The 24,492-nt window shown below is 56.0% G+C and overlaps 1 protein-coding gene and 2 long non-coding RNA genes across 5 annotated transcripts; 2 read left to right on the forward strand and 1 right to left on the reverse strand.

Moving 5' to 3' along the window:
- Positions 1-10,247: 10,247 nt before the first annotated feature.
- Positions 10,248-14,068, reverse strand: DNAJB8 (DnaJ heat shock protein family (Hsp40) member B8). Of its 2 annotated transcripts, none has more exons than XM_054482136.1 (2): positions 13,153-14,068; positions 10,248-11,926 (listed from the first exon to the last, which is right to left on the reverse strand). In XM_054482136.1, the coding sequence occupies exon 2, from the start codon at positions 11,059-11,061 to the stop codon at positions 10,363-10,365; it is 699 nt and encodes a 232-aa protein (XP_054338111.1). In that variant the 5' UTR covers positions 11,062-11,926; positions 13,153-14,068; the 3' UTR covers positions 10,248-10,362. The 2 variants fall into 2 exon arrangements, with proteins under 2 accessions (XP_054338111.1, XP_054338112.1); XM_054482137.1 differs by having other exon boundaries at positions 13,290-14,032.
- Positions 11,379-23,299, forward strand: LOC129033500 (uncharacterized). Its single transcript, XR_008501595.1, has 3 exons — positions 11,379-11,543; positions 21,153-21,252; positions 22,657-23,299. It is a non-coding gene; the product is annotated as an uncharacterized LOC129033500 (long non-coding RNA).
- On the forward strand, positions 16,862-19,659 carry LOC129033499 (uncharacterized). 2 transcript variants are annotated; one of them, XR_008501593.2, is made up of 3 exons: positions 16,862-16,973; positions 19,049-19,132; positions 19,411-19,659. It is a non-coding gene; the product is annotated as an uncharacterized LOC129033499 (long non-coding RNA). The 2 variants fall into 2 exon arrangements; XR_008501594.2 differs by having other exon boundaries at positions 16,865-16,993.
- Positions 23,300-24,492: the final 1,193 nt, after the last annotated feature.

Genomic DNA, 24,492 nt, shown 5'->3' on the forward strand with positions numbered 1-24,492 from the left:
ACGTGGTCTAGCCCCTACCACCTCTTCTATACCTCCTCACCCCGTTCAGCTCAGGGGATGCTTTGCTTTTCGGGAGTGCTCCTGCCCCAGGGCCTTCACACTGGCTGTGCTCTCCACAGGGAATTCTGCCCCGAGCTGCGCCTGCTTCCTCATTGCCTTCAGGTGGGTGATGATGGAGCCTCTGACCAGGGCAGGGGCAGAGGGCCTGGAGGGAGAACCCACAGGATGTGGTGTCTGAGAGGGGGCATTCAGGATGACTCCCAGGTGCCTGGGAAGGGACACAAGATGGGATTGGCTTTGGAGAAGAAGATGCCAAGTGCGTGTGAGGCATGGGGAGAGAGGGGCCATCAAGGGTGGAGCACGCAGGACACTGCCTGGTAGACCCATCACCTGGAGCCCAAGGCAGAGACCAGACTGGGAGGCAATGCCCCACCTGGCGACGGCCGCCTGGGGAGGGCTGACCCCCACCCCGCCACCCCCAGGGCAGCCCCTGCAGTGAGCAGCAGCGACACTCCACTAGTATCTGCCAGCTGCTAGGGAATCCAGCCCATGCTAGGCCGCAAAATCAGTGGCTGAGCTGGTGTGAGCAGAGCTGGCACCGCTGACCCAGTTCAGAGAGAAGCATGGCCACTCTCCTGGGGGACAATTCCACAGCCAGCCCTGCCTAGCTGGCAGCCGACAGCGGATCAATAAGCCCAATCACTGATTACCTTTTTAATCAAATATCAATGTACAGCAAGTATGAGAATCAGCCTCTTGCAATTACGGCTCCTGCCTGCCTTTCCTAGAGGGATGCTTGGAGGGTCCAGCTCCAGGACCACACAGGTTGGGAGGCCATGCCACAGCCACGCTGTGGGAGAGCCGGGGGGACTCGGCAGCACAGCAGGGCCACGCTGGGCTGTTTCCTCCCTCTCCTATGGCCACAGGAATTCTGGGGCCACCAACCCGATCTCCTTTAGCCACAAAAGGCAGAGCTTTCTCCAGTCACCTCCATGCTCATCTGAGCCCCGCTCTGTGCTGGGCAAACTGGGGTCAGATCAGAAACTGTCCCTGCCCTCAAGAGCTGGACCCAGACCCAGCCAACTTGAATGCCAGATGAAGATATTCAGGAACCTGCAGGTGGAGAAGCACTTGTTCCTGGGATCCCAGGGAGGGAGAAACAGGGGAACCACAGGCCGCAGAAAACATGCAGCTCCAGCCGGCCTTGATAGGGAAGCGTTGAAGGGACACTCCCGGGGATGGGAGCCGAGTGGCTGGGGGATGGCTGCGTGGGTATGGCAAGGCTCAAGGTGGTGGGAGGTGGCCAAAGCCAGCAGCGACCCAGGAACCTGAAGGAGACTCGTGCCCTCACCACCACCCCAGAACCCCACGACCCCAGGGGTTTCCTGACCGGCTGCTCGGGTGACCGCAGGCATAACCACGGCGCCCGGGGGCTTGAGTGACTGGCGGTGCCAGGTTCCTGCTTTGGGGTGTGACAGCGCAGTGTGGTTGGCGGGCAGGCGGCCCCAGCCCCGCGCTGCCCAGCACCCGTGCTCCCAAGCCCCATGGAGGGCAGGCCTGTCCCCAGGCCACACCCCACCGAGCCAGGGAGTGCCAGGCCCAGGGACATGGCCCCAGGGATGGGGAGGGATGCTCAGCAATGTCGCCTGAGGTCACACTCAACCTTTGGTGAGTCCTGGACCCCTCTGAGATGCTGATGGAGGCTGTGATCATATCTTTTCTTAAAACAAAACAAAACCACCTGTGGACCCACATCTCCACATGGTCTGCATCCTGGGTCCCCAGGGGCCAGCTGCTCCTCTGTATCCTCTGCTCTGAGCTGTGATCCTGGGCCCTCCTGGGGACCCAGACCCAGACCATTCCCAGGGTTAAAGTGAAGGGTGACTAATGCCTCTAGATAGACGAGATGCCACAGCCAGGGCTCTGGGACAAGGGACACAGCCTTGGGGAGGAACCGCTGGGAGTGTCCCCAGAGCCAAGGGAGAAAGATAGAGAAAGCCAGTCCCAGAGAGAGGCAGGGACAAACCTGAGGTCTCCAGCAGGGGGGCCAAGCGGGTCCTGCACCCTCCCAGCCTTGGCCACATGCAGGCACTGGCTCTTCTGCTCAGGAACCCCCAGCCCTGCCCCCACATCCCACCTCCCAGGTCCTGCTGCCAAGCTCCTGCCACATGGGCCTCCTCCCAGCCCTGCCTCTCAGCCCTAGCCTCCTGAACTCTCCTCCTTTGCTCTGCATCCCAGGCACAATCTACCTCCTCCCCAGGAGGCTCCCCTTCAGGGACGGGCCCTAGGGGCAGGTCCTGCCCAGGGATCCAGGCATTCGAGTGCCCCTCCCTGAGCAACCTGGAATATGGTTCCCCCAGGTGGGAGGCCATTTGAGGAGTAGGTGGCCTTGAGCCGGCCTCTCAACAGCCCCTCTGTCCAGCCCTGTGGGGAGATCACCTCTCCTCTCTGCATGCTCTGTGGTGGGTGGAACAATGTCCCCTCCCCACAAAGATGTCTTCGTCCTAATCCCCAGAACCTGTGTGTTCCCTTAGATTGCAAAAGGGACTTTGTAGATGTGACTGAGTGAAGGATCTTGAGACAAGAAGACTATACATGATCATCCAGGTGGGCCCTAGATGTAATCCCAAGGGCACTTACAAGAGGAAACAGAAGGGTCAGAGTCAGAAAGGGAGACTGGAGGATGCTGTGCTGTTGGCTTTGAAGATGGGGGAAGGGATCACCAGCCAAGGAATGCAGGTGGCCTCTGGGCTGGAAAAGGCCAGGAGACGGGTCCTCCTTTGGAGACTTCAGGAGGAAGACACCTTGATTTTAGCCCAGGGAGACACATTTGGGACTTCTGGCTTCTAGAACTGTAGGACAATAAATTTGGGTTGCTTTAAACCACAAAGTTTGTAGTAATTTTCTACAGAAGCAATAGAAAATGATTGCAGGCTCCTTTTCTGAAAAACCCAAAAGACAGTGAAAGAGAATTGCAAAGAAGAGGACGCGCTGGGGTGAGGAGAGACCCAAGCAAAGCCCAAGCATGGCCTCAGAGGCAGCAGGAAGCAGGTGGGCTGCCCACACCCTTGTCCCAGCCCCCAGGCCCCTGAGGTCCCTGGAGTAGTCCACTTCACAGAGACAGAGACTGGAATGGGGGGCACCAGGAGCTGGGGGGTGCAGAGTTAGAGGTGAGTGAGGACAGCTTCCGTTTGGGAAGAGGAAAGAGTCCTGAGACGGATGGCAGTGAGGGCAACGGAGCAGTGCGAATGTGCTTCATGCCTCTTAGTTGTCCACATAAAAACAATGAAACGGTAAATCATGTTGTGGATATTTTACCACAATTAAACAAATACAAAAATAGCCCATTGATGGTAAAAGAGAGAGGTGGGAGGTGGTAAAGGATGAGGCTGGAGAAGAGGTTGGACCCCATGCAAGCCTCTGGGTCCCAACTGGGGTTTGGACTTTGTCCAGGATCTTGGTGAGGAATGTGGAGGCTTCCACCCGCAGACACAGCAGGCAGTTTGAATTTGTCCTGAAGGCCTTGGAGGGGATTTTAATATTTCCCTGTGAGCCACTCTGGGGAGTTTGGACTTCAGACTCATGACAATGAATGATCCATGCCCTCAGCAAGAAGCAGAGCACCTTGGTATTTTCTGAAGGCTGGAGGAGATGTGCCCAGGTTGGAGGATGGCTCGGGCCCTGGGGAGGCCGCCTCTGACAGGCTGGTGCTGGTGCCCAGGGCCCAGGGAGGAGGCTGGGGCAGGGATCAGGTACATTGGAAACTGAGCACCTGCAGAGCCCGGGGGCCACCAGGGAGGCATCCAGTGGACAGTGCTGTGCAGACCTGAAGTCTGAGTCCCAGTCTTATGCTGAGGTTGCCAGTAGAGGTGTAGCCCTGATTCATAGCCTGTATTTTGAGGACCACGTTGTGAGCTGGGCACTGGAACAAAGCTGTGAGCAGCACCCACCTCCCAGGGCCTCGACCTAGCTCCTGGTGGATGCAAGGCACAGGCAGAATCAGGCTGTGGGGGGGCATAGGCAGGGTGGCAGTGGGGTTAGTGCAGGTGGCAGGGAGTCGCTCCAGGGAGAAACAGCATCTGCAAAGGTAGAAGGGCAGGGCTGAGGCATGCCAGCCCGAGCCTGGTGAAGAGTTCTGAGCAGTGGTGGCTGGCAGAGCAGAGTCCAGACGTCTCGCCTCCTTCTCTGCTGTCTCCTGGCACCTTCCCAAGTCCCAGCACACAGAGGTGATGATAAATGCTTGCTGGGATAAGTTAGATGGGGGCTCTTGTTCCAGGCCCCTGTTCTGGGAGGGATCGGAAGACTCTGTCTTGTGAAATGGGCCTACGGATGCCCACCGGGTAGGGCTCCCTGGAAGGCAGATGACAGTGAGTGGACAAAGCCCAATGCAGGCGCTCAGTGCCACCCTCCATTCGCAAGATGAAGTCAGTATTGGCAAATTTCGATGATGTGATTGTTGTAAAAGCCATACCAAGGGCCCTGGGAGTTGTCTGTGGAAGCAGTGGACATCCCAGCTCTGAGCTGAGCTTGGTTCCCTGTCTGGCCAGGGAGGGGTCGTGAGGTCTGTGACCCTGGCATGGCAGAGTGGGCAGACTGGGGAGGCCTGAACTTCCTACCAAGACCCTTCCCCAGCAGACAAGAGGAGAATCTCCTGCTCAGTGGCAGGCTGCCGGGGGAGAGGGGGCAGCCGGGCCACCTGGGGCCGGGTAGGCAGCGAGGCGGGAAGGCGGCCGTCTCACACCCTCCCCCAGCCCCCTCCAGGGGCTCTGTCTCCACCCCTCACCTGGGCACCTCGAGCTATCTCCCTGGCTCCTTGGCATCTCTGTGTCTCTATGGTCCCTGGGTCCCCGGAATCCCAGTCTCCCCTTCCTTCTGTGTCTCTCCCTGTCTCTGTCACCGTGTCTTGTTGCTCCCAGTTCTCCTGCCCTCCCCGTCCCGCCCACCACAATCCCCTCCAGCCCACTTGGTGCCCTTATCTGGGTCTGCCCCGCACAATTGCTGGGAGCCCATCCCCATGACAACGGGGCAGATGGCGGCTGCGATTAGCCACTCTCCCTCCCTCCGCAGCTCAATCCGTCTTTGAAATTAAATCAGCTGCGATAACATCGACTGGCCAGAGGGAGGGAAGGCGGGCAGGAGGCTGCCTGCGCCCCACCCACCCCACCCCAGGCCCAGTGCAGAGGGAGAGGAAGAAGGGGGCAGAACTGGTTCCCACTGTGGCCCTGTGACCTTGAGCACTTCTCTCACCCTCTGAGCCTCAGTTTCTGCATCTGCAAAATGGGGGTGAACAGCCATATCTCTTGCTTGGCTTGGTGGAAGGCGTGGGGGAGGTTGTGCAGTAGGCTGAGAACACTGTACCTGCCCACCCAGTCCATGCAAAAGCCTGAGCCCCAGTGGGCAACCCCTGCCTGGCCAGGCCTTAGGGGCCAAGGCCATTTGAGTAAACCAGCTCCTCGTGGCTGAGAGGCCACAGGCCTGGCTCCCCACCTGCTCTGCAAGCCCAGCGCATCTCCCAGGGCCTTGACACTCTAACTTGTAAAATGCTCCAGCGTCATTGAATCCTTGCTTAGATGCCATCTCGTCCACTCCTTCCACCATAGCATTTTGGTCCCTTCAGACAGCCAGGGCCCTCACAGGATGTATGGACCCAGGAGTGGAGGGTGAAGAAGATGGAGACCTGCCCCGGTTTGAGACCCCCCCCAAGGAAGTAGCAACTGATGGGGTTCGCTGGGCGGGCTGTGGGTCCCAGGCAATGGGGTCAGCATGTTCGAAAGCTGGAGGTGGGAGGCAGGGCGGGGCCAGAGCCCAGAAAGCAGGAGAGAGCGGGGAGGCGCGCCTGGATCTGAGGCGAGGGAGGGCTGCATGAGATCCGGAGCAGGGCTCTGTGTGGAGGTCACAGCCAGCTCAGAGGCCCCATGCAGGAACACGCCAGTGTGAGTAGGAAGGGGAGGAGGCCAGGGGGCTGGAGCAAAGAGTGATGGGGAAGCCGAGGCGGTCACTATGCCAGCTGGGGAAGGGCCTGTGGGCCGCCGTGGGGACTGCAGCTTCCACTCCTGAGTGTTTTGCAAAGCTCAGGCTTTCACAGCATCCTTCTGGCTGCTGGGATAAAAACAGGATGAAAGAGGGAAGGGAGGAGGCCAGGGAGGAGGCTGGCGTGATGTCCAGTGGGCGCAATGACCCAACTGTGACACGGCCATCATCTTCGCGGGGAGCTACCCTCTGCAATGTCCCCTGCCCCTCTGCTGAACCCTGCTTGGAGAATCCACGCTGGGATGGGGCCTGGGGCAGCAGAAGAGCCTCAGCAGACTCCGCTTAGTGTGCCACTGCACAAGGCGTGGCCAGCCTCTGCCTGGCTCTGAAAGTAGCTCCCGGACCCCTCGCTGCCCCACCTGGCTCTGAAAGTGGCTCCTGGACCTCTCACTGCCCTGTCTGGCTCTGAAAGTGGCTCCCAGGACACCTCGCTGCTTCAGACTTGGCCCCCAGACACACAGCCCAGCATAGAAGAGACTCCAGGAAAGGCCAGAATGGCCTGCCACAGCAGTGCAGCTTGGCAAAGCCTCCTCAAGAAAGTGACACAGAGTGGGGGCCTCCTGGGATGACTTTAACAAGCCGAAGGAGATGGGAAAGGCGGCCCATAGGCAACAGCGTGATGCCGCAGCAGAAAGGGCCTGGAGCCGGCAGTGCTGTGGGGCAGGCCCCGGGCCATGAGTGCCGCGTGGGGGTTGGACTTTACCCCAGACGTGCTCCTGAGGAAGTCACTCAAGCTGCCAGGCTTCAGCTTCTCTGTCTATAAAGTGGGGCTAAAGGTGGACACAGGGATTCCACCAGGTTTCACATGCTTGGCTGGGCGGGTCAGTGGCTGGGGTCCCGGAGGCATTTGAGCAGGGGATGCCGTGTCGGGTCTGGTTGGAGAGAGCAGGTGCCAGCTCCAGGTGTGAGGCTGGGCAACAGGAAGGAAGCAGAGAGGGGCGACAAGAAGGAAGCAGAGAGGGGCGACAAGAAGGAAGCAGAGAGCCAGGAGTCCTGGGGTGTTTGGGGACCGGTGCTGTGCAAGTACCCAGATTTCTGCTGTGCACCCAGCGCCAGGACTGTGGCCGCCTGGGCTGCCAGGCTGTAATTGGATTTGCTCAGCAGCTGCCTGTGCTAAGCAGGCCCACTTGACGCAGCCACAGCTGGCCAGTAATTGGTGAAATTAGCAAGTCGGCGGGGACAGAGGTCAGGTGGTTAATGCTGTAGTGGGGGCTTTGATGAAGTTAGTCCCAGGGAAGGACTGGGAGCTGGGGTTTGACCTTCTGCGTGTCACGGGGCTCTCCTGCCCTGCCTGTAACGTGGTTAGGGGACCTCCAGCTGCCGGCTTGTCCCAGGGGCTCTCAGAGGCAGAACCCAGGGAGCCACAACCTGGCCTGAGCCTCAAGATGCAGCCGCAGTGCCAAGTTGCCGACTGTGTCCTCTAGGCCAAGACACATGCAGAAGCCAAGGGGGCTTTTCAAGCCCTAAAGATCTTGGGGTGATGCCCCTTGTCTTCCTGGAAGAGGACTTAAGCAGGTTTCCCTTGGAGAAAAGCAGCAGGCCTGCCTCCCAGCCTCTCCATCTCTCGTGAGTGCCCCTCAGATCAGCTCTGCATCTGGAAATGGGATGAGTTCTTCACTGGATGTTCCCCTTATTCAACCAAGCCTCACCCTCCCCTCTAGGTTAAAGGCCTCCTAGTGTCTTCTCCTGTCCTGAGCTCCAGAGAGTGTCCTCTGAGCAGGCTGCTTGGTCCCCGCTCTTCCCTGGCACAGTGCTCCTCCCTTCTTTCATTTCATATCATTTATTGGGCACCTACTAGATGCCACAAGCTGGGTTGGGAGTTGGGATGCAGAAGTGAGCAAAATCTGACCAGATCCTAGTCCACTTGGTGCTACACCTTCTGTGGCCATACCACATCCCCTTGCCCCAGCCAGGGAGCCAGAGACCCTGTCACTGACCATCCTTTAACCCCCAAACCTGGAATCACCTCCTTTTTGGCTTCTACTCCAGCCCCAAGGAACAAAGAATTGCCACAAGCACTCAAACGCATCTCCCTGGGCTGTCACTGCCAGCATCATCATCATCATCATCACCACCATTTTAAAGGCAGGTCCTTTGGAGTCAACACCTGGGGTGATATTCTAGCACAGCCACTTGCCAGCTGTGTGACTCTCTCCTCTCCAGACCTCAGTTTCCTCTTGGATAATGTGGGGTCAATGACCCCTGTCTGGGAGGGTCGTGGACAGTTGTGGGCATTAAATGGAACCATGTATAGCCACTTTCCTGGCCTTCTTGCTGTTCTCCAAACAGGGGCAGGTGTGTTCCTGCCCCAGGCTTTTGCACTTGCTGTTCCCTCTGCCCAGAACACTTTTTCCCCAGATGGCCTCATGGTCCAGCACCTGACCTTCATTCTAGTTCCTGATGGATGTCACCCCCTCAGAAATGGAGGCCACTCTGTTTTTTTGTTTTGTTTTGTTTTGCTTTGTCTTTTGTTTTTGTCATTTTTTGTTGTTGTTGTTGTTTTGTTTTGTTTTTCTTGAGACGGAGTCTCGCTCTGTCGCCCAGGCTGGAGTGCAGTGGCGGGATCTCGGCTCACTGCAAGCTCCGCCTCCCGGGTTCATGCCATTCTCCGGCCTCAGCCTCCCGAGTAGCTGGGACTACTACAGGCGCCCGCCGCCATGCCCAGCTAATTTTTTTGTATTTTTAGTAGAGACGGGATTTCACCGTGTTAGCCAGGATGGTCTTGACCTCGTGATCCACCCGCCTCGGCCTCCCAAAGTGCTGGGATTACAGGCGTGAGCCACTGCGCTTGGCAAGGCCACTCTGTTGAGTGTTGAGTGACTCAACACTCCTCTGCCCACTCCCTGAGCCCCCTTCTCAGTCAGCTCACCTGCCCATTTCCTCTCCAGCATTCACTGCTAGTGGGGACCATGTTCTGCACACCTGTTTTTCATGTGTCTCTCTCAACTAGAATACTAACCGCATGAGGGTAAGGGTCTGCCTGTTTTGTTCCTTGCTGTATCCCCAGTGTCTAACAGGAGCTCAGTCAATATTTCTTGAATTGCATCCAATTAATAGTGCCTGACACCTCTGTGAGTTTGAGATTGTTTCACAGGAAAATGTTCCTTTTTTTGAGGAGGAGTCTTGCTCTGTTGCCCAGACTGGAGTGCAAGTGGCATGATCTCAGCTCACTGCAACCTCCACCCCCTGGGTTTAAGCAATTCTCCTGTCTCAGCCTCTGGAGTAGCTGTGGTTACAGGCACTCACCACCATGCCCGGCTAATTTTTGTATTTTTTTTTTATTTTTAGTACAGATGGGTGTTTCACCATGTTGGCCAGGCTGGTCTTGAACTCCTGACCTCATGATCCGCCTGCCTCAGCCTCCCAAAGTGCTGGGATTACAGGCATGAGCCACCGCACTCACCCTCAAAGTAAAATATTACTTTTAAAATACACACTTTTTAAAGATTGGCACTCAGCAGGACTCAGGTCATCAGAACAGAGTCCCCTTTCCTTTTTAGCACCGGCACCCTCCCATGATGGGGAGCTCACTCACCCTCCGAGGGGGTCAGCCTGGCTCTGACTTGGGGAAACCTCTGGCTCCACATGGCTGAGACCTGCTCCCTGGGATCCTGCCCCCACCCATGGATGCCAGGCCTGAAGACAAGTGGGCACTCGCCAGGGAGCATGGCCTGTACAAAGGCCCTGGGGCTGCAGGGTGTGTGGTGCAGTGGAACAACTGGGGAGGCCAGCATGGTGGGAGGTCAGAGACGGAAGGCCAGGGGCAGGTGGGTGGGCCCAGGCCACCAGGCCCTCGTGGTGAGGATGAGATGTGCAGTCCTTATGCTTAGAGCAGGGGGAGCCTGGTTTAAAGCTACCAGGCAATGCGATTGAACGTGGGTTTGGCACAGCTGTCCCAGGAAGAACCTATGCGGGTGGGTAGAAAGGGGAAGGCTGAGAACTGGAGCAGCAAGGCCTGTGCAGATGGCAGGGGCCAGCAGTAGAGAGTGGATGGGGGTCAGGGTTGGGTTTGAGGTAATCAGGACAGGGCAGCCACCTTATTTGTCAACCCAGATGGTGGACACGGGAGAGATGACAGGCCCCCTGCAGAACCACCCCTGGCTTCCTGATGGAAACAGCCCAGGCCCTGGAGGCAGCACCCACGCCCTCTTTCATGTCCACTAGGCTGGGAAAGCTATTCTCCCACAAAACATGTCCTCACAAAGCTGGGAAAGCTATTCCATGAACTCACTTGGCACATTTATTAACCATCGGGCTGTGTCTGTGGCCCCATGTGTTTGCTGCCCTGTGCACGGTGCTGGCTGTGGGAAGGCAGGGCCGGGTGGCCGGCGCCTACTTGCTGTCCATCCATTTGAGCTGCTCCTTGCCGTTCACAGTCACCGACTTGAGCTGCCCGTCCTCCTCCACCTCCACGCGCTCCTGCCCGTTCTCCACGATGCGCTTGGTGGTGATCTTGTGGCCATTGGTCATCTCGGTGGATGACATCACCGACTTGAACCCCGAGCTGCCAGAGCTGGATCCCCCGAAGGAGGTGGATGAGAAGGTGGTGTGGCTGCCCCTGCTGCGGCCCAGCATGTTGAAGGATGAGAAGGCCTCCATGAAGGCCGGAAATTCTCCAAAGCCCACCGAGAAGGCCCCCCTCAGGCCATGGCCCCGGCCCCCACGGTCACTATTGAATGGGCTGTCCCAGAACTCAAAGGAGAAGGGATCCAGGCCACCGAAAAACTCCCGGAAGATGTCCTCAGGGTTACGGAAGGTGTAGCCGGTGTCGAAGGGGCTGTGGTAGGGCATGCTGGCCCCTCCACCAGCCCGCCAGCTGTCACAGCTGGTGTGGTCATACAGGGAGCGCTTCTTGGAGTCAGACAGGACCTCGTAGGCCTCAGACACCTGCTTGAACTTCTTCTCCGCCTCCTCCTTATTGTCAGGGTTCTTGTCGGGGTGCCAACGAAGGGCCAGCTTGCGGTAGGCTTTCTTGATGTCCTCCGGGGAAGCGCTGGCCTTCACACCCAGCACTTCGTAGTAGTTAGCCATGGCCAGGGGTGTGGGTAAGAGGAGAGGGGATGTGGAGGCCAGGTGGGCGCAGGGGCCCAGCTGGTCAGATGGACAGGGGAGAAGTGGCTGGTGGTCTGGGGCCCTTCAGCAGGGGCCTGGCTGGACTCCGCAAGCTCCAGGCAAGATTCTGCCCAGGAGTTCACCTTTTCATAGTACCAGTTCTCAGGGACTGGAGGAGCCCCCACTGAGAGGAGTGGGGGGAGGGGAGGGACACTGCCGCTGTGGGGCCAGGCCAGGGTGGGCTGCCCTCCAGAGCTCCTTTTATGACATCAGCTCCCGGGGCGGGGCATACCCCCGCCCCCAGCTCTGCACCAGGCAAAGCTGGGCATATGGGCCTGCCCCTGCCGGTGAGGCGGCCGCAATGGTGCATGGGAATGGGATGCTCTGTGACCCAGGTGGTGTGGGCTGAGTCCCGGGAGCCAAAAGGCAGAGGCAGGATCAGCCATGGGATTCCAGCCTTGGTGGGTGACAAAGGTCTGTGGCCGTGGTGGGGGAGGTGGGCAAGGGCCTCCTGGGTATGTCCACTCGGCCGATGGCTGGGCAGTGGCTGAGGCAAGAGGAGGCCAAGGTGGGGTTCAGGCAGGCTGGGGTGGGGAAAAGAGCCTGCTTTTTTTGTGCCCATTATCTGGCCAGGTCTTCCGTGGTAAGCTCCACAAAGGCAGGAAAGTCTGTCCCTGTCTACGACAGTGGCTGGCACACGAGGGCCATCGGTAAACACTTGGATGAACCAGGCTCAGAGACACGCAGTGCTCAAGGTCACACAGCAAGTCAGTGAGGGAGGGGGTGTGAAACCAGGGCCAAGGCTGCAGCAGACAGCAAATCCAAAGAAGTGTTCCACTCAATTCTGGTAAGAAAAATAAGGATTGATGATAAATATTGATTACTGAGTGTAGTGGGTTGAATGGTGGCCCCCAAAAAGGTATGTTCCTGTCCTAATCCTTGGAACCTCTGAATGTGAGCTTATTTGGAAAAAGGATCTTTTTGGATGTAATTAAATTAAGGATGTCGAGATGAGATCATCCTGGATTATCTGAGTGGGCCCTAAATCCAGTGACACATGTCCTTATAGAAGATGGACACTGACGCAGCCAGAAGCTGGGGGCCAGGAGGGTTCTCCCTGCAGCCTCCAGAGGGAGTGCGGCCCCACTAACACCTCGATTTCAGACCTCTGGCCTCCAGAACTGGGGGAAGAGATTTCTTTTGTATTGAGCTACCCAGTTTGTAATAATTTGTAACAGCCCTAGAAAACGAATCAGGTGAGTGAGGTAACCAAATATTCTTGGCATTTATATTCCTTTAATTCTTGTTCTGGTGTTGGATCATATATAGAAACAGCAATTCACAATACTGATTTTTATCTGTTCCTGCCTTCACCTCACCCCATTCCAATTAAGATCAAAAGCACGCTAAACCACCTACTAACCACACCAGTAAAGAGCCTAGATGTTTGGGTCACCAAGTCTTAACTAAGATAGCCTGCCTGCCTGCCTACCTGCCTTCTTTCCTTCCTCCCTTCCTCCCTCCCTCCCTCCTTCTTTCCCTTCCCTTCCCTTCTGTTCCCTGCCTTCCTTCCCTCCTCCCTCCCTCCCTTTCCCACTCCTTCCCTCCTTTCTTTCTTCCTCCCTCCCTCCCTTTCCCCCTCCTTCCTTCATTCCCTCCTTCCTTCCTTCCTTTCTCCTTCCTTCCTTCCTTTCTCCTTCCTTCTCTCCTTCCTTCTTTCTCCCCTTCCTCCCTCCCCTTCCCCCTTCTCCCTTCCCTCCCTTCTTCACTCCTGGCTTCTTTCCTTCCTCCTTCCTTCCTTCATTCCTCACTTCTTCCTCCTCTTCCTTTTTCTAGTCTTTATCCCTTTGTATTATCCTCCTTCTCTCTCTTTTCTTTCAGTGCTCATGGGTGCTAGGTTTCAGGCTCCTAGCAGGGGACAGTGTGTGTTCTAACCAATCCCAAATGCCAGGAGGAATGGAGACAGACTGTAGAGACACTTTGTAAACCCAGCCTCCAGTGACCATCACTGTCTCTCTATGCAGCTTATCAAAAGCATGACTCGCACCCACGTGCCGGGCATCCACCCACCTACACCTGCTGACACATGTGGCTTAGCAGAGGAGTTGAAGAGCAGAACTTCTCCACTGGATATAGCTACAGATGAACCTGATTCTTTATCTCTGTGGCTGGATTTTTGTCACTATGTCTCTGTTAGCATTTAGCACCTGCTGTCCCTTGCAGGCTTGTCCCTGGGGCGGGAGAAAGATGTTGCCCTGCACAGTTCTCCATGATGGTGGTGGCAGTGGGAGAGGCACTGCTGTTGACTGTGGTGCCGGTGGGGAGAGGCACGGTGGGTGTCCATGGAGATGGATAAGATGTCATTAAATAGTAGAGGTGACCATGGGAGTAGTGTTGATGTGGAGGTAATGGTCATGGTGGGGGTGAGGGGGAGAGTAATTATGGGTGATGGTGGAGTTGATCATGATGGTTGTGACAGCAGCAAGGCTTGTGCTTGAGAGTAATTGATGATGGTAGTGGTGGTGGTGATGGTCATGCCAGAGGAGATGGTAATAGTGAGCCTGTGTTGTGGTTGGCAGTGATGGTGCAGGTATGATGAGGAGGGGATGGGAATGGCTCCTAGTGAGCCATTGGTGTGGTTGGCAGTGGTGACAGTAATGGTGATGATGAAGGTGAAGGTGTTGGAGGTAGCAGAGGTTTTATCTTGTTCGGCTGTACCACAGTGACAGCTTCCACCTCTCAGTGGCTCACGACAAACATCTAGTTCCCCCTACTTCACTCGCTGGTGCCTACAGGCAGCTGCCAGGACCCCGCCTCCCGTAGCTTCTCACTGTGGGTCCCAGGCTGGAGGAGAAACTCTGACCCGCACACCCCTCTGTCATGACGGTGCCACTCAGAGCCAGCAGGAACCTGGGCTGCCTCTGAAAGCTTCTGTTGGGCAATGATGTGTGACAATCTCGCTGCATCCCATGATCAAGGCCAGTATCCATGGGGCAAAGAATGTTTCCTTCAGGAAGGTTCTGCAAATCTCAGGGCAATAGGAATAGAGGCCTGAGATTCCCATGGGGAAGAGGGAGTGAGCAGTTCTCCGACATATGCCAGATGCTCATGGTGGGACTGACAGCGGGGGTGGTAAAGATGGCTCTGCTGGGAGCAGTGTCGGTGCTGCTGGTGCCGGGGACGCCAGTGGTGGTGATGGGGTAGGAGGCAGGAATTGTGCTATTAATGGAGGATGGTGGTGAGGGTGGTTGTGGAAGAGGCAGTGGTAGAGGGGGGTGCTGAGTGGTGAGAAGGACACGGTGGTGGACATGCTGGTGTGAGTGCCGATGGTGATGGTAATGGCACCGAGGTGTGGGGCTCTGTATTTTCTGTTGCTAACTTGGCATTACACCAACCTCTTCCATGGTCTCCTTGCATCCTGGAGAAATCTGAGGGATTTTCCAGAATCCTGTCACCAGTATAATTCCAGATTAGAGCCTGCCAATACAAGGGATCTGGAGAGTGGAAAAGAGAGGCCGTTGCAGGCAGGTGACAATGGTGAGCTTTGTAACAGCTCGGGGCAATCTTCTGCGAAGACCCTGCTTCCGAGCCACAGGCTGAGGCATGGATGGGGAGCTTCCTGGAATACTGTGAGCTCCTCAGCAACTCCCAGGCAAGCTCTAGAGAGCCGCTTACCTGGGAGCTGCAGGTGAGCATCTCGATTCCTTGTTCCCTGACCGCTGGTCCCAGACTGTTCAGGGTGCAGCATGTAGTAAATGTCCTCCTTGGTACACGTTCAAGGGCTGTGTACTGTGAGGGTGATGGCGGCTCAGATGAAGGTGGTTGTTGTGATGGAGGTGGGTGTGAGGATAGCAGAGAGGAAGCAGATGGTGACATCAGGAAGGCATTGGAGGGGTAGTGGTGGTGGCAGTGATGATGGTGGCAGTCTAATCAGAGGCAGTGGTGGGTCTGGCTGAGGCAGACCTGGTGGTGGTGATGGTGGTGGTAGTAGAGGGGACAATGACAGTGGTGATGGCGAAGGCGGTGGGAGTGGTGATACTCGTGGCAGAGCTGATAAGGTGATGTCACAGATGGGATGGTGGGTGGAAATGGAGGTGGAGGAAGTGTGGTGACAGTGATGTGGTGGTGATACAATGCTGACACGGGTGGAGAGCACCTTGGTGACGGTGATGGAGATGATAGTGATAGTGGGGCTGGTGGTGGTGGTAGAGGAGACGGGGATGGGACGCTGGGGTGTTGATGGTGATGGTGACACTGCTGAGGGTGTTGGTGGCCTGACATTGTAAAGGTGAAGCCCAAAGTTTCCATGACGATGGAATCAGGACAGTGGAGGGGGGGTGGTGACAACAATGTTAAGAGACAAGGGACCTAGTATGACGAGGCATCCGAGAATCCTGTGGCCGCCTCCCAGTCCCGGCCCTCCCTGCCTTGTTGGAGACCCTGGCTCTGGTCTGCATTGTACTCCCAGGGGATCTTTCTTCCAGCCACTGCCCTGCTCCGACCCTTGTTCCTGGGATGGGTCTGTGGGCGTCAGCCAGGATGGAGACAGGGCCGGAGACCCCCTCACTACCACCCATTCAGGGCTGTCTTAGGGCACACAGAACAGATCACTCAGTAGGACTTACAGGAACAGGTGTGTCACCTGGGAGCAGGTCCCGCACCTCAGCATCAATGGCATCCTGAGATGGAGGCCCCTGTGGGGAGCTCCCCATGAAGGGAGCTGTGGACCGTGGAGCCGGGCAATGTGCAGAGGATATTCCCTTCTGCAAAGGGTTCAAGCTAGTCTCCTTCCACGCCAGTTTTTGGGGAGCCAATGGGGAGCAACAGGGGCTCTGAGGCCTCCATAGGGCCTGCTGGAGGGACAGGGACACACAGACAGGCATGAGCGCACACTTAGGCCCCACACGCTCCACCCTCAATTCTGTTAGGCCACCTTCCCTCTTCAAGCCTCTCTGTCCTCATTCACCAGTGGGTGCTTTTGGGGCTTTGCCCTCTCTGGGGAGCCAACCTAGCCTTCCTGGCTACTGATGTGCCATGTCCCTCGTCTCAGGCCCACCCTAAAGCCAACCCCAAGCCATGGCCAGGGAGAGAAGGACCTTCAGTGACCAAGCGAGGCCCAGAGAGGTCAGGGCACACCCAAGGTCACACAGCAGTACCAGGAAGGTCTCCCCAGGGCGAGCTGATGGAGCCGATTAAACAGCCAATTGGTATTCGGAGCAGCCAGAGGCCCCTCTCTGTCTCTGTAATTAATGGAGTGGCTTTTTAAAAGGATTCTAATCACCCCCGATCCTATCTGCTTATCACTAGAGTTCCTAATTAGATGATCCTGGCAGTCACTCAGCTAATTCCCTCCAGCCCCCTGCAGCCCTGCCTGGCCTGGGCAGCCCACCCCACCCCCGGCCACCCTGGCCCGGCCAGATGGGCAGTTTGGGGCCTTCTCTCCCCTCAGGGCCCCTGGTCCTCTAACTGCATTAGCTCCAGGATGGATGGGCGACAGCGATGGATGGATGGACGGGCGGCTGGATGGACAGAGTGGCAGGCGAGTGAAGGGGCTGAACAGTGGGCAGTCACAGAGTGGATGGGCGGATGGACAGACAGACGGGCCAAGGGGCAGATCCCACAGTGGGGAAGAGCTCAGCCTGTCAGGTGACACAGGCTGGGTTCCAACCCCAGCACTGCCACTCCCCAGCCATGTGTCCTTGGGGAAGTCACATAACCTGGCTGTGCCCCAGTGTCCTCATCTCATCTGTAAAAGGGAAGTAATGATGCTCCCCTCTCACAGGGTTACTGTGAGGAGCTCAGAATGGAGAAGGAGCTGTGTGTGCGTGTGCTGGCATCCTGGCAGTGTCGATAACGGGTGGCCAGAGACAGATGAAAGGGCAGCCTGCCTGGTGAGCCAGTGGAAGGCATGGTAGGCAGACAGACCCATGACAGGCTTACATGCAGATTGGTGGCTGATGGGGTGGGAAGGCGGTGGACTACACAACCGTAGAAGGGCCAGTGAGCTCACGTCCTCCCCAGTGGTGCCAGGGCGATCTCAGCTCTGCTCTCAGACCTCTTCAGGCAGCCTTCCTGCCCAGTCCTCCAAGCCAGTGATGACAGGTGCCCACTGGGTTCCCCAGATCCCTTCCCTGCCATCCCAACCCAGGCACATCCTTCCTGGTGGTGGCTCATGTGGTCTCTGGAGGCTCAGATCTAGCCCCAAGTAGGGGTTTACTGCCTGAGTGAAGGCATCATTTGTGGGGCCCTCTGAGTTCCAAGTTGCTTCAGCCAATTAGGGCAGCTCTCCTCCTCCAGGGTCCCAGCACCCAGACCCCTTGGCATGGAGCAACCGTAGGCAGGGCTGTGACCCTGAGTTCCTCAGTTACTCGAAGCCTCCAGGAGGATCCAACCCCAGAGCCTCTCCATTTACCCACGGGGCTCTGCAGTTTCTGGGGTGTGGAGTTTCCGGGGTCTTTCTGGAAAGAGTATAGAACAAAAGAGCCTGAAGTATCTTCCAGAATAAAGGCATGCATGCATATGCACACATCTACACCAGCAGATAGCCACCCATCTCCCCATGCACACACCCATCAATCCACCCACCGAGCCACACACATACCCAGCCACCCACCCACCCAGCACCCACACACCCAGCCACCCACCCACCCAGCCACCCAGCCACCCACCCACCCAGCCAATCACCCACCCAGCCACCCACCCACCCAGCCACCCAAACACCCAGCCACCCACCCACCCAGCCACCCACACACCCAGCCACCCAGCCACTCATACACCTAGCCACCCACCCGCCCAGCCACCCAGCCACCCATACACCCAGCCACCCACACAACCACACACCCAGCCATTCACACACCCAGCCACCCACACAACCACACACCCAGCCATTCACACACCCAGCCACCCACCCACCCAGCCACCCAGCCACCCAGCCACCCACACACCCAGCCACTCATCCACCCAGCCACCCACACACCCAGCCACCCACCCACCCAGCCACCCACCCACCCAGCCACCCAGCCACCCACCCACCCAGCCACCCAGCCACCCACCCACCCACCCAGCCACACAGCCACCCACACACCCAGCCACCCACACACCCAGCCACCCAGCCACCCACCCACCCAGCCACCCAGCCACCCATACACCCAGCCACCCACACACCCACACACCCAGCCATTCACCCACCCAGCCACCCACCCACCCAGCCACACACACCCAGCCACCCACACACTCAGCCACCCACCCACCCAGCCACCTGCACACCCAGCCACCCAGCCACCCAGCCACCTGCACACCCAGCCACCCAGCCACCCAGCCACCCACACACCCAGCCACCCACATACCCAGCCACCCACACGTTTCCTGAGCACTTGTCCATACACGTGCCATGTACCAGGCACTCCCCTGGGTCTGGGGTCCATATGTCAGTGAAGGCACCAGACAAAGCCTTGCCCTTATGATGCTGACATGCAGTTGGGGAGATAGGAGAAACTGATAATGCATGAACATTTAACATGATGGCAGGTGTCATAGATGCCGTGAGAGAAAACAAAGCAAGACGGGGGCTTACAGGAAGCTGGGGCTCTTAGGGAGGTCAGATTGGGTGCCCCACACTTCCACAGGTATTCTCAGGCACCCATGCCTGAGAATGGTCACACATGTGCACACAGGCCCTCCTTGAGGCCTGTAGCCCTGCTGTGTTTCCAAAAGCATAGGCCCTGCCGTCCCTCACTGGGAGGTCTGGCTGCCTCATGCCTCTCTCAGCCTGGGCCCTCCCATGACCCAAGCCAGGCCTGCTCCCTGGAGTCCAGGGCACATCTGGGTTTTACTAGGTCTGCCAGCAAAGGGCCTGGGGGGCTCCTATGCAGTCAACAATTCAGATTCACAATTCTTCCCTGCGCTGGTCTGAGTGGGGGCTGGAAACAGTTGAATTCAGCAGCATCAACCCTGTCCTCCCACGCAGGGAACTCCCAACCCCAGGCTCTGGGAGAAGGAGCAGACACACACCAGTGTGCGAATGCAGCTGCAACACTCGCTGGAAGGAGAGGTGACACTGTCTGGGGCATCTGGGAAGGCTGGTCAGAGGAGGTGACGCCTTGGCAGGGCTTGGAGAGGGAGGTTCCAGCAGGGTCGGCCTCACACACATGAAGGGTCTTGGATGTCAACACTGGACATCCTTCCCCAGGGAGGTAGTTCATTCAGTCATGGAACATTTCAAGGCGGGAAGAAGGTGTTCATCACACGGCTATGATCATGTGCCCATTGCAGACCACCCTGTCCTGGGCGCATGAGGAGTTCGTCTCCTAAATCAGTGGTTCTCAACAGGGACAGTCCTCCCTCCCCAGGGGACACTTGGCAATGACTGGAGGAGTTGCTACTGGCATCTCCTGGGTGGAGGCCAGGCAGGGCTGCTGCTGAACATCCCTGTCTAGTGCACAGGACAGCCTCCACCACAAAGAATCATCCAGCCCCAAATGTCAACAGCACCAAGGTTGAGAACTCTGTTCTAAGCCCTGAAATTATCATTTGACAAGCGCAATTACAATTCAATGTCTTTTTGATGCACCAAAGCCATTAATGTCTTCAATGTGAATATTTAAAACACACAGGTGACCTGTTTCGTGATTTATTTCTTAATAAAGCAGGAGGAGCCTTGTAACATGGGAGTGGTTCCATGCAAAGGGAACAGCATGCACCAGGCTCAGTGGCTCTGTGGAAAGAGAGCAGGCATCTGTAGTCGACTGCACCTGGGACAGAAGGGATGATGGGAATAGAGCCCAGAGAGGGGCAGGGGCTGCACAAGGCAGGGCTCAGACCCCAGGCCACAGAGCATGGATTGTGTCCTGGGAGGGGGAGACCTTGAGAACATTTAAAGCAAGGGGAGAATGGGATCTATAGCATACCCTATAAAGATCCCTCAACAGCAATGAGATTCAGTTTCATATCCACAAAATTGGTAAAAATGTCAGTTTGACATTGCCAAGTGTTGGCAAGGAAACGGAGCAACTGAAATTCCCACACCCTGCTGGCGGGAACATACATTGGAACAACCAATATGGAAAATCCTTCTAAGGCTTATGCCCCCAGGGAAACCCTCACATGTGGGAATAGGGACAAGAACACTCATTGCTGCACTGTTTATGGTAGTGACAGACAGAAGTGACTGAAATGTCCATCTTAAGGAGAATGAGCAAATACATTGTGTTACAGCTGCACAGGGGACTATGACACTGCAGTGAGAACAAAGAAACCAACTCCATACATGAGCATGGGAGGAGCAGCCCCAGCACGGCAGTGAGCAACACAAACCAGTCACTGAAAGCATCATTGTGACACCATTTATAGAAAACATACAAACATGCAGAATAATGCGTTAAGGATTTATACATATAGAGTAAAACTATAACAACATGCATGGGAAAATGACGTCCTGGCTACCTCTGGAGGCGGGGAAAGGGGACAACAAGGTCAGGAGAGTTCCTTGATCTCTGTAGTGTTTCCCTCAAGCTGGACTGGGGAGGGTATCAGAGGGACTTGACGCTGCCTCCACTCTCCTAACTCCTGGAGCTTGTGCCCTGGAGAGTGAGCAGGGACGTGACCTACATGCAGCCAATAGCATACGCAAGGCAGGGGAATGTTATCGGGGCCGTGCTTCACCAGCTCTCTTGACGCTTCCGTCAGCTGTGCACTGTGCAGGAGTGAGCTGCCGAGACTCCTGCAGCTGCAGGGAGGTGAGCTCTGCCAGTAAGCTGGGGGGGTGCTGAGATGCAGATCCTTTCCTAGTTGAGCCTCTGATGAGAAGCCAGCCCAGGTCAGCAGGTGGACTGCAGCCTGGTGAGGGCCTGGGCAGAGGCCGTGGCTGAGCTATGCCTGGGATCCTGGCCCATGGAAACCATGAGATACTAAACACATGTGGTTTCAAGGGGCTAGGTGTGTGGCAGTTTGTGATGCAGCATAGAAAATCAATACCAAGGCTACCATGGTGTTGCTTATATTACTAGCTATATTTTTAGATAACTGAAATATTTCATAATTAAGAGGTTAAGAAAAGCCCCTGGTGGCCTCAGCTGCAGGAAGAAGAGACAGAGTGCAGGGCATGAGCCTGGAGGCTGGGAGGCCCAGGAGGAGGCTGGCACAACGGAGAGGGGACAGACAATGCAGTCCAAGGTGAGGAAGCAGTATGAGCTGGTGTCAGGGCTGGTGGTGTGTGTGTGTGTGTGTGTGTGTGTGTGTAGAAAATCCCCTTCATCCCTAGATTCTGAGGAAAGGGAGGGGCCCATGCCAGCATCCCCTCAAAGCCTGGGAAACCTGGATCCCAGCCTCACAGCATCAGAACATCAGAACAGCCAGACCTGGCAGGGGAGGGGCCGGGGAGAAGGAGCAGAGGCAGTATTTTCCCAGGGTCCCCTGGGGAGCCTGGCAGTGTGGACTGGGGGTGGGGCTGAGGAGGACAGATGGGGATGTGGGAGGGAGCAGCTGCCGCTCCCCTCTCCAGGGATGCCCGCTCCCCAACTCCAGTCCGCATACCAGTGGGAGAGATCGTGAGACCCTCCTCCTATCCTTGCTCCCACCAGTCCTCAGTTTCCCTAGTGATACCGGAGAGACGATCTGTGAGGACCCCCCCTGAGTTGGGTGGGATAGAGAAAGACATGAGAACACCTACAAATAGCCTAGGGCACCCCACTGGCACTCCCGCCAGCCCTGGCAGCCTTTGGTTCTGTGGGAGAAGGAGGAACAGAACAGGCAGGCAGTTTGTCCAGGGTCCCCAAACACCCTGGTCTTCTAAGATTGGAGGTGGGTTTTGGGGGCTCAGTCTGAAGCCCATTGGGCTACACAGGATGAGCCTAGAGTGGAGGAATAAAATGGCATTAGAAGGGTCTCCTTGCTGGCTGGCCTCTCCAAGACCTTCCATCTTCCTTGTATGATCCTTCCAACAATCTGCAAGATGTGGTCTTGTTTGACTGATGAGGAGCCCGGGTTCAGAGAACCCAAGCCACTTGCTCAAAGCTGCACAGCAAGGGGGAGTCAGGTCTGTCCTTCGGACGGGGCTTTACCCTGAGTAACCTTGGTTAGGGACCAGGGAGGCCCTGAAGTGCCCCAGGGAAAGAACTCAGGTAAAGCTTCCCTAGGATCCTTGATCAGGGTTTTGAAGCATGAAGAAAATTCTCCAGGCTGATCTGAAGGACAGAACATCCCAGGGAGAGAGACCAGCTAGGAACAAGGCAGAGAAGACAGATTTTTTGAATGACTATGTTTTAAATTACACAAGTGGCATATACTCAGAACATATCAAAACAACAGCCCACAGTTATAAAGGGAAAAGTGCCCCCTCCGCACCCCGGGTCTGCAGCACACTCCTGGGAACTAACAACTATCATCATCCAGGTACATGTCTCCCCAGGTGTTTTTCAATCTCTACACAAATATTTTAAAAACAAAAACGGAGTCCGCTTTACATGTTGTTTTCCAGCTTGCTTATTTTCACGTATCCTAGTGTTTCTGTGAGATGTACGGGAAGAGGCTCGCTGGGCCAGAGAGCATGCAAAACCTAGATCATTTCTGCCCATACAGGCATCTCCAGGCTGCTTCTCCACACCTGCCCAGTCTTTTCCGTTTCTGCTGAGAGGGGGAAGTGGTGTCCTATGTGGAATGGGCATGGATCTGATCATTTGTGAGACTCAACACCTGTCGGGATGTCTGGTGGCTGTGGATTCACATTGCTATTGGGGATGACCTCTTGTGTATCCTTCTGCCTGTTTCCTTCCACAGCTTGTTATGTGAATCTCCTAATTTGAAATCATTTGCAACTCATTCACACTTTGTAAAGTCTCACGCCGCCCACACACACTTGCCTGCTGTCTGGACAGAACAGTCAGTGTTCACCAAATGAGATGCTAACCAGCTAGTTGTTCCAACATCACTGGATTGGGTAACCCTCCACCTTTGCATTGATTCAGGACACCTCCTTTATCACCCATTATCTCGTAAATAATAGGGTCTGTTGCGGGTTTACTGAGTCTGTACCATTGATCTGTTTATTCTTACAGCGGAACCACAGGGTTTGAACGATTTTGATAATAGAATCTTGTTTGATATCGGAAAGCATTTCTCTCACACACACACGCACACACACACACCCCTCACTTTATTTTTCCTAATTTTTGACTTCTTCTGCTGATCTTATTAGTTTTTCCAGATAAAGTTTGGAATCATTTGTCATTTTGCCTTTAAAAAAAAAAACCCAGCAGAGTTTTGATCAAACCATCCTGTATGATAACTCATTTAGGATCTACCCACCTCCTCCCCTGCTGCTCCTCATCTTTCCCGCTGCTCGGGTGATTCTGTCCCTGCGTCAAGCGGATGGCAGGCATTCCCCAAGGGCAGTGTCCATTTCTGTGGCCCTGAGGGCCCTTCCCCATCCTAGCACTGGGTCACCGGGGGGCAGGAGGTGCTGTGGGGAAGAACAGCACTGCTCCCTAAGAGTTGCAAAGGGCACTTGGTTTCTTCCTACAAATGGGTGTCAAAGCCAGGCCTGGAAGTGTCGCTGTGCAAGGCAGGGAAGAAGGGGCTGGGCAAGCTGAGCTGAGTCCATGGCCGGCAGCCCCACCGGGGTGCAAACAGAGGGAAGAAGGCCGACCCACCTTGCCACCCTGGCACCAGGCCGTGGGGAATCATCAAGGCTACCCTGACCCACTCAAGATGGCCACTTGCAGCTCCTGGCCTGCATGCCTGGCCATGCCTGGGCACTTTGTGGCCACAAAATTCAAACTGTTTACCATACACAGTGACTTGAGGAGGCAGGAGTCACTGTTAGAAGTGAATTGTTTTATGAAGGAGGGAAGAGAAGCTGTAAACTGTAGCCCCTGAGCTCGGTTCTTTGCTCTGAAGTGACTTGCTGGGACTTGAATCTGAGGCCCTCACCCCCATCTCTACTCAACACCACCCCCCAGCCTCCCCCAGCTCTGGCTGCTGCCTCCTTGTGAGAAACAGCCTCTGCAATTCAGGCACGGTGGCTCACGCCTGTAATCCCAGCACTTTAGGAGGCCAAGGCAGGCGGTTCACTTGAGCCCAGGAGTTTAAGACTAGCTGGGGCAACATAGTAAGATCCTGTCTCTACAAAAAATATATATATTTTTTTTAATTAGCTGAGCATGACAGTACGCACCTATAGTCCTAGCTATGTGGGAAGATGGCTTGAGCCCAGAAATTTGAGGCCGCAGTGAGCTATGATCGCACCTCTGCACTCCAGCCTGGGTGACAGAGTGAGACCCTGTCTCCAAAAAGGAAGAAAGAAAAAAGAAACAGCTCCTGCTTTCCGAGAGTTTCCTGGTAGTGAGTAGAGAGAGCTTGTCATAGGATCAAGAGTCTCTGTGTGTGTTATTCCCCACCCAACACCAAGAACAAACG

Source organism: Pongo pygmaeus, chromosome 2 (genome assembly GCF_028885625.2).
Source record: "Pongo pygmaeus isolate AG05252 chromosome 2, NHGRI_mPonPyg2-v2.0_pri, whole genome shotgun sequence".
NCBI classification, from domain to species: Eukaryota; Metazoa; Chordata; class Mammalia; order Primates; family Hominidae; genus Pongo; species Pongo pygmaeus.